The sequence below is a fragment of the Phlebotomus papatasi genome, chromosome 3 (assembly GCF_024763615.1).
Source record: "Phlebotomus papatasi isolate M1 chromosome 3, Ppap_2.1, whole genome shotgun sequence".
NCBI lineage: Eukaryota > Metazoa > Arthropoda > Insecta > Diptera > Psychodidae > Phlebotomus > Phlebotomus papatasi.
The window spans coordinates 81,718,922-81,727,661 of NC_077224.1; the positions used below are offsets into that span (position 1 = coordinate 81,718,922).

Below are 8,740 nucleotides of genomic sequence, written 5' to 3' on the forward strand. Positions count from 1 at the left end.
AAATGGTTAATGCTTGCTCTGCTCTGGAGTCATCGTCCTCCTCCGCAGAGAATTCAGTGAAGTGTCAGGCAAGTGGCAGGACGGATATCCCTGTGTACACATTCCAAGTCTCTCGTGTAAACCATGGAAGACAATTGGATGTTGTCTGGACTTCTTCCATTCACTCTCTCAGTCCACACTATTCCCTAGAAATCAATTTCAGTGAAAGTGCAGTGTCCAGTTTGTTTTCAGTGAATTTCCCGCAGCTCAAAAACGACATCCGTGGAGAATAAATCGATGACCTGAGACTAGATGTTGGTCGAGCCTCTATCATTTGAGGGAATCGCTAAAAGCTCTTTTTGACCATCCATTGACGGTGAAGACGCGAAAAGAACTATATCAAATTGCATTCTGTGCTATCTACACTCTTTCTCTATTAATGTACAAAAAGGTGAATATTGTGCTTTTTTTTCCACAGGGAAACACTCCAAACTCTTGTCGAGAGGGAGATTTTCCGATAAGCTAATATTGATTGATCTGTAATTTGATTAAAATTCATATCTCGTATCGGCTGGTAAGGAGAAATCGCATATAAGACACTGGTTTTATGGGGAGGGTTAGCAGGGAAAATAGCATGCAATAGTTAGAGGCTAAAGTTCTAGGAACATGATTTACGATGGAAATTTTCTTCACGCAGTTTCTCTCGCGATTTCCTTGTGGGCTGTCTTCTCCTTATTTTTTTTTCTTCTTGCCCAAACACTTTCTCAACCACTTTGGCGAATTATTTGGATGATTTATGTGAGATTTGATGACACAAATAAAAATTATTTGTCGCCTCAAAATTGCTCTTGAGTCGTCTACCAGTTTTCAAGGAAAGTTATCAAGAAAAAAAACTTATGGGATTTTGTAGAAAATTACTTACAATATTTGGGGTGAAAGTTGAAGTATTTTTGCTTAAAGAATCCCTGAAACCCTTAAATTTTATGTATTTTGAAATTAAGAGAAATAAAAAGCAAAAACAGAACAATTACTTCTATGTGCTTTTCATGAAAATTTGTTTTAGAAAATTTATTTAATGGCAAACTGGGAAAAGTTTAAATTACCCTAAAATATTTGCAATTAAAATTATTTAGTCGGAAATCCTGAAAATCTTTTGTAAATGTTGAACTTTGATGAGGTAACAATATGCACTGTAACGTTAAACTAAAAATAGCTTATAGCTTTTATGCTTTTGATCAAATGGACCTCTAAATGTCGACACCTTTAGATTAGACTTTCAGATTGACGGTACACCTTTAAGATTAGAAAAATTTCCTGAAATCAAAATATTCACAGCTCTTTCTTTTTCAAAAAAAACTGCATATGTCTCTCAATCTTCTGCACTTAAAATTGAATCAAACCAAATTTAAATTATTGTGACATTTAACCCTTTAACGACGAGACACTTTTTACGGACTGAAAATCAACAATAAAAATTAAACTGAGAAACATAATCAAAGATAAGTCTTACATCTAACCTTGGAAAGTCCAACAAAATCTGATTCGGTGTATTTTGTGCTTCTATGAACGATAGGGACAAAAATAGCCCAAAAATTTAAGTAATTTTTTTTGACAATACCAATGAATAATATTTTTCGCTTTAATGAAAAACATTACGTATGAGTATTGTAGTTTTTATTGCTAAAAGGGGTTTGCTTAAAAAATATTAGAAGTATAAAAAATGAATAAAATCAATTATGAATTTAAGAATTTAAAAATTCGCCATTTTTGAGTTTAAATATTTACTACATATCAAATAGTTAGAGACTGGCAAAAAATATTGCGGATTCCTTCAACCTCCTACTTTACAATTATGTACAGACATAAGAAAAACATAACTTTGGGTAGTCAGAAAAAATTATTTTCTTTATGGGACACGGGTGTTCCAATCGTCCTTAAAGGGTTAAAAGAAGAAGAAGAATACGAAAGAGTGAGGAACGTTTAAGGAAAGAGATGTAAATTTTGATTTCATGAAATTTTCCTGATCTAAAAGGCGTGCCGGAGTCATTACAAGCAAAACTGATATGCTCAATAAATGAAATTGATATGTTCACGCAGTTTTCGAATTTAAAATTAAATTGAACTAAATTGAATTTGGTGTGATGTGCAAAAGAAGAAGAAGAAGAAGAGTGCCAGAGAATGGGATAGACAAATGGAAAACTTTTGAGAAAGAGATGCGAATTTCGATTTCAAGATCTAAAGATGGTAAAATTTCAGAAATTTCACAGCATTCGCCATCTACTTTAGGTGGAACTTCATGAAATTTCTTGAAATTTACCAACTCTATCAAGATCTATCTACAGTAGAGTCTCTTAAATTCGAACGCTCGGGGGGTATTTTTGACATTTCTCACCTCCCAAATTCGAACGATTTTTTCAAAATTAACGAAATTTGTGTGAGATTAAATTGTACTTTGAATCAAATTTCCGTACTTTCTCGCAAGTCTTAGTGGTAACATACTTCCTTTTCATTTTACACGACCATAATGTATGTAAACATTCAGGAAGAAGCACGTAAATATGATTTTCATTCACCAAGAATACGAACTTTCTAACATAACCTCACAATTGATAATTTGAATCCAAACGTCGTTCGAATTTGAGAGATTCAGATTTGAGAGACTCTACTGTATTCTAAAATTAAATCTAAAAAATTAATCTAAAATTAATCTGTGTAAATTTTATTATGCATTGAATTAGCCTCAATGGGTCAAGTGGTATTCAATGGGTAAAGTCGGCATTCACTAAGCATGATTTCAAGATGTTTTCCTGATCTAAAACGTTTTAAAACGTAGGGGAAAGCGCGCTACCTTCGGACGATTTATGCTTAGCACAAACCATTTTCCCCTATTAATATTTAATTGATAATGGCTCCGGCACATCTTTTAGATCAGGTAAATTTCACAAAATCGAAATTCACATCCTTTTTCCTTCTCACATCGCATATGTCCATCGTGCGTCTTGCAAATTCGATTAAGGTCTATCCTACTCTTTTGCACTCTTCTTATTTTGAACATCACACCAAATTAAATTTAGTTCAGTCCAATTCTGGGTCCGAAAGAGTGGAATAGATTTATGTAAATCTTTTGAGAAAGAAAATGATGCGAATTTCGATTTCATGAAGTTTTATCGATCTAAAAGATGTGCTAAAGGCATAATAAAAGACAATGGCAGAACAGTAGAAATAAATTCAAAGAAATTAAGAGAAGACGAGCTACCTTCGCATGACTCAAGCTTCGGATAACTACCCGTCAAATAATATCTGCAGATATCTTTAAGATTTCTGTAGAGAAAATCTACACCTCTACAGAATATCTGCAGATAAATTCTGTAGATATTCTTACGAATTTTATTTGGGCTTGGGACAAAATTCGTCAGAATATTTCGGCAGATTTATGACGAATCTCTGATGAATTTCTGTAGATATTCTGTAGATTTTTTCTACATTCCAGACTTTCCAGACAAGATGTGTCAGAAGAGATGGAAAAATTTTTCACTGAAGTTTGCAAAATTCTATAGAGTTATTCTTAGTGATATCACGGTGTTTATATAAAATAAAGAATTCTGCGACGCCGTGTTACAAGTAGAGAAAAGTGAAGTGAAAACTTTAAACAGAGTGTCGACCAAAATTTCGTGTTTTTGTATCATTCGATTGGTGATTTTTAAGAAATTAGTATTTTTGCTCGCAGTTTTTTTACTTATCTAAAATGTGTACTCGGTAATGCTTGTTAAGCAGAGCATACAATTTTCTTTATAACTTCTACAGTTTCTTCATAAATTAACAATATTTTTGTGAAGTAATGGAGGTTATGCAGATTTTCTAGGGAGAAATTCTGCCGAGAATCTGCAGATTTTCTCTGAATGTACTAGAATATACCGTTAAAATTCAAAAAACCTCCGAGTAAAATCGGCAGGTAGAGCAATGATTTGACGGGTAATTTTTTTATATTCTTAGACCCATGGCTCTCTTCAGAAAAATTTAGTTATTCGACTAGCTATTAAAATGAAATAATATAGTTTGTTAACTTCATTAAAAACATATGGAAAAAAATTAGTCGCTGGAAGCTTTAATCTGTTTGTGAAATATTTTTTTTAAATACATCTAAATGTATTAAAAAGTGACGAGGGAAATTCAAAAACACTTTGAAAAACGTTGATTTAATTTGTAAAAGTTTTTTTTTTTTTTGAATATTTTAAAAATTTATTGGAAAACTGAGGCCCAAAGTACTATTCATTTATAAAGCATTTCTTTTAAACAATTGAATCTTTTTGTTCTGACCGTTCTGACTAGTTTTACTCTTCGCGGAATTCGTTCTACGGAGACTCATTTGAAAAAAATCTCTTGCAGGTAGGCAAATTTGTTTATCTCTCTATTTAATTAATAAAAAATATACACCTCTTTGACTTTGTAATTAAGGAAACCCCCTTAATTTAAAAATTAAATTTTGATAGTACCTAAAAGAATGCTTTTTATTGACTAGCATTTCTGATTCCTTATTAGGAAGTATGTTTGGTATCAAATTTTAGTATCTGTATCTTAGTTAAGGTAATTATACTCATCTGCACATCTTCTGTAGGAAATTTTGAACAGTTTGCTCCACATTACCTCAATCCATTTTTGATTATTTTTGGTAAGGAAAAAATATTAGGTACTCGTGACCTCAAATTGTGGAGACTTTAACATTCTAGTTCTATTTGAGCATAGTAACTAAATAAATATCAGATACGACATTATACAGCATAGAATGATTAAGATTGGTTGTAAAACACGCACAGCTTCAGCATAAAATGGGTTAAAAAAAATTTGTAGAGAAGAAGGTAACCAGTTTTCGAATATTACATTTTATTTCGCTTCTCCCAAATAAAAATTCTATTCTACACAGAACTATCCGATATGCAGGTGACAGCTGTCAAATACACCAGAAAATCAAAAAATGCACCTTCTCGTATAGAGTTCCATCTGTAATTTTCGGTTCTAATCAAATGAATATCGGAAAACTCTGTGTATATTAATAAAATAGAATAGAATTTCTCTACATGTCTTAAATACTAATTCCCATTTTATATTTTAGGCAAATCACAATCACTTAATAGCTGTCTACCCTTAATCTCCAATCTTAATCCAAAATTTTCCGAAAATATAGGCTGATGAGAAAAGAAAAATCAGCCATATGGTTACCCAAGAAGCAAAACAGCTGTCTTATAGAACCAGGTATTAAACAAGTCTTTTAGTGCACTTTTAAAGATTTAAAGTCAGAATTTTCCGTTGAAATTCCTATAGAAGCCTTTAAGATCCTCAAGAGTGCGCCACTTTACTTATAGTCATCTTAGTGATGGAACCAAGAGCGTTAAAAGCAAATAAAAAGATTTTTAGTTCTATAATGCCTTACTTAGGGAATTCTACAAGACTATATTCAGAAAAAAATGCTTCTTGGGTAAGTCTTTTAAGTCTGACTCTCTTAAGAGCCTACACCGCTCTAGAACGAAGTCCTATTCAATCAGGTTGTAAGAATAAATAGGTTCTATGATGTCTTAAGGATTTATTGGGATTTATGCATATCCAAAAGCCGTCTTCAGATTAGAGGTTTAGCCGGGTTTAATCTAGCTTCCGAAGGTGTCAAAATTTAATCCTGAGTAAGAATTTTCCAAAAAGTCTTGACTAATAAGAAATTATAAAAGTTTAGCCACATGGCTAAGCCTTAAGTTTGAAGTTTTTATAATGCCCTAGACAGATTTACGGCTTAAGCCCAGAGATGGCTTAGTGGGAAGCTGATGGGAATGTAGTAGAATCATTATTTTGATTATACAGTGCCCGCTTCGTAATCCGAATGATTGGGATACAATATGACAGATATCCGGTTTTTTCCTAGAATTAGAATAAAAGTTTTAAAGAAGTTTAAAAAGACATAATTAGAGAATTCTATTCTATTGTACTTCATTTATCAAACAAAAACATCACAGGATAATTCATTTTCATTGCTGAATATTCGTGCATACATAACCTCAAAATGATTTTAAATGTAATCGTCGATAACTCGTCCGGATTATTTACGGCTATCCGGATTAGAAAACGGGCACTGTAATTACGTTAAGCCGTCTCTCGGCTTAAGTCGTACATGTGTCTAGCACAAACCGATCCTTCATCTCTCTCCGCCATTTTCCTTCAATTTGACAGTTTTTATCTAGTTCAAAGATTAAAAAGCTCCCAGGGAGCATATTTCTCAACCAATTGGGAAAAGTTTGGTTTTCTTAGAAAGGCCTTTGGGTTCCGGAATGGGTTTCATTATGAATCAGCAATTAATGAATCATAAAACCGATGTAAAATAAAAAAATAATGGGCTACCGCAAGCAATAAAACTTTTATTCAAATAGAGCATTTTGCCAAGATTTTTTTAAATATTTAAAATGAAATCCAAGTCTCAACAACTGGAGCATGCAGGAAACTCTTTAGATTATACGCTGGGATACTTTAAATTCCGCACAAGTTCCTTGGCTAAACTTTTAATGGAAATATTTATATGGAATTTATTGGTATGCGCGCTTCAACAACTTCCCTGACACTTTTTCCTCTTGGTAACTTTTGCAGTGGAAAAAGGAGGAGACAATGTCTTCGAGTCCATGGTGGACTAGTACCCTCAATCGAACGATTATTTGCGTCCTCATCATCTGCATCGTCTACTTCTCCTACACCTTCAACTCGTGTCTTGTCTCCAGCATCAACCGTGCGCTACGGAGGGAATCCGGACAATTGGTCAAGGCACCAGATGCCACAACAACGTCCACAACAGAGGCGCCTGAGATGCGAATCCTGGGCTCTATTGTTCGAGTTGTTCCCCTGATTCCTGGCTCAGAGTGCAATGACTCTGAGACCTTCCCTAAATACCGATTTCTGCAGACACAGGGAGTTGTTCCGAGTCGACAGTTGCCGGACACGCTGATCATTGGGGTGAAGAAGAGCGGTACGAGGGCTTTGTTGGAATTTGTGAGGCTGCATCCGGATGTGAGAGCAGCCGGATGCGAAGTGCACTTCTTCGATAGGCACTACGGCAAGGGATTACACTGGTACAGACACCATATGCCGCCGACAATTGAGGGACAGATCACGATGGAAAAGACACCAAGCTACTTCATCACCAAGGAAGTACCCCAGAGGGTCCACCACATGAATCCCAACATGAGATTGCTGGTGGTTGTTCGAGATCCCGTGACCAGAGCAATATCTGACTACACCCAAGCTGCCAGCAAAAAGAAGGGCATGAAGAGATTCGAGGAACTGGCCTTTGTTAACGGATCTCTGGGAGTAGTGGACACAAAGTGGGCCCCAGTTAAGATTGGGGTCTACTCCAAACACCTCGAAAGGTGGCTTCAGTACTTCCCACTCTCCCAGTTCCTCTTTGTCAGCGGAGAACGCCTAATTGAGGACCCAGCTGCTGAAATTGGTCGAGTCCAGGACTTCCTTGGACTTAAGCGAGTTGTGACTGAAAAGCATTTCTACTTCAACGCTACCAAGGGCTTCCCATGCCTCCTCAAGTCTGAGTCCAGTTCCAGTCCACACTGCCTGGGCAAGACTAAAGGTAGGAATCACCCGGTGATCGAGCAAAATGCAATTTCCCGCCTCCGGGAGTTCTATCGTCCATTTAATATGAAATTCTACCAAATCACCGGAATCAATTTCGGATGGCCTTAGAGGTCCTTAATATCCACAGACCCATCCGGAGTGCCAAATAAATTAAAACTAAATACGTAAAAGCACAAAAGAAAAGATAGAAATCCAATTGCTATATGGGAGAAAATGGTATTCCTTCAGTGTTTTTTGGATACATTTACAATCGACTCCTGCTCCTTTCTCTCCATATAGGGACTACCTTCCCGGAAGATGTGCATAAAGAAGACAATTTAGTCGTGATACTAGGAATCAAGTAACTGTAATTGTACTCATGTATACTCAAATGGAGGAGGAACTACATTATATTGCTAATTAGTCTCTAAGGCATGAAGATAAGGTTACCTTAAGTAGAAGCTAAATGATTAAACAGGTTTTACTGTTTATCATTTTTATTCCGAATTAATTTACCTTCTACTTTGAGAAAATAGGGAGAAAATTCACTTTAGAGTAGATTTATAGACATTGGGCATAATCCTTTTATTTAAATTTAAACGAAAATATCAGTGAGAATGTGAGGTTATACTGGACATAACCTAAAAAATATAAAACTCCTTAGCTTCACATTTGTTAGAAAATTCCACAATTTCTATAAATAGTCCATAATCCAGATTATTATAAATGCGATAAAGAGATTAACCATGCTCTTCTGACAATTCAAGGTAGCAGAATTTTGAAATTATTTGAAACATAACCTTGCAAAGCACAAAATCTAACCTAGAAATCATATCTTGAGTAAAAAATGCATCATGGATGATTTAATTTAGTGTGAAATAAATGAAATAGCCAATCTAAATCAAGAAGAAATTTAACAATCTAACTTTAAATTTTTATGGTTACAATTTGATGCGTCTTTAAGAAAAAATAATGCTAATTTTTTTCATTTATTTGTCAAGTAGATTAACTGTGTTATCACACTTGCACATTAAAATTTTAAAATGATTCACATTAATTGTCGCTGGTGTGAGTCAAAATGTGTAATTTGTGTGTTTGAATAATTTTATATTCAAAATTTGATCTATTTATTGATAAAAAGGTAGACTTGGCCCGCAAAATTTGA

The 8,740-nt window shown here is 34.5% G+C and overlaps 1 protein-coding gene across 1 annotated transcript; it reads left to right on the top strand.

Moving 5' to 3' along the window:
* The first annotated feature begins 55 nt into the window (after window positions 1-55).
* Window positions 56-8,285, top strand: LOC129806045 (heparan sulfate glucosamine 3-O-sulfotransferase 6). Its single transcript, XM_055854361.1, has 2 exons — window positions 56-430; window positions 6,604-8,285. The coding sequence occupies exons 1-2, from the start codon at window positions 419-421 to the stop codon at window positions 7,702-7,704; spliced, it is 1,113 nt and encodes a 370-aa protein (XP_055710336.1). The 5' UTR covers window positions 56-418; the 3' UTR covers window positions 7,705-8,285.
* The last annotated feature ends 455 nt before the right edge of the window (window positions 8,286-8,740 follow it).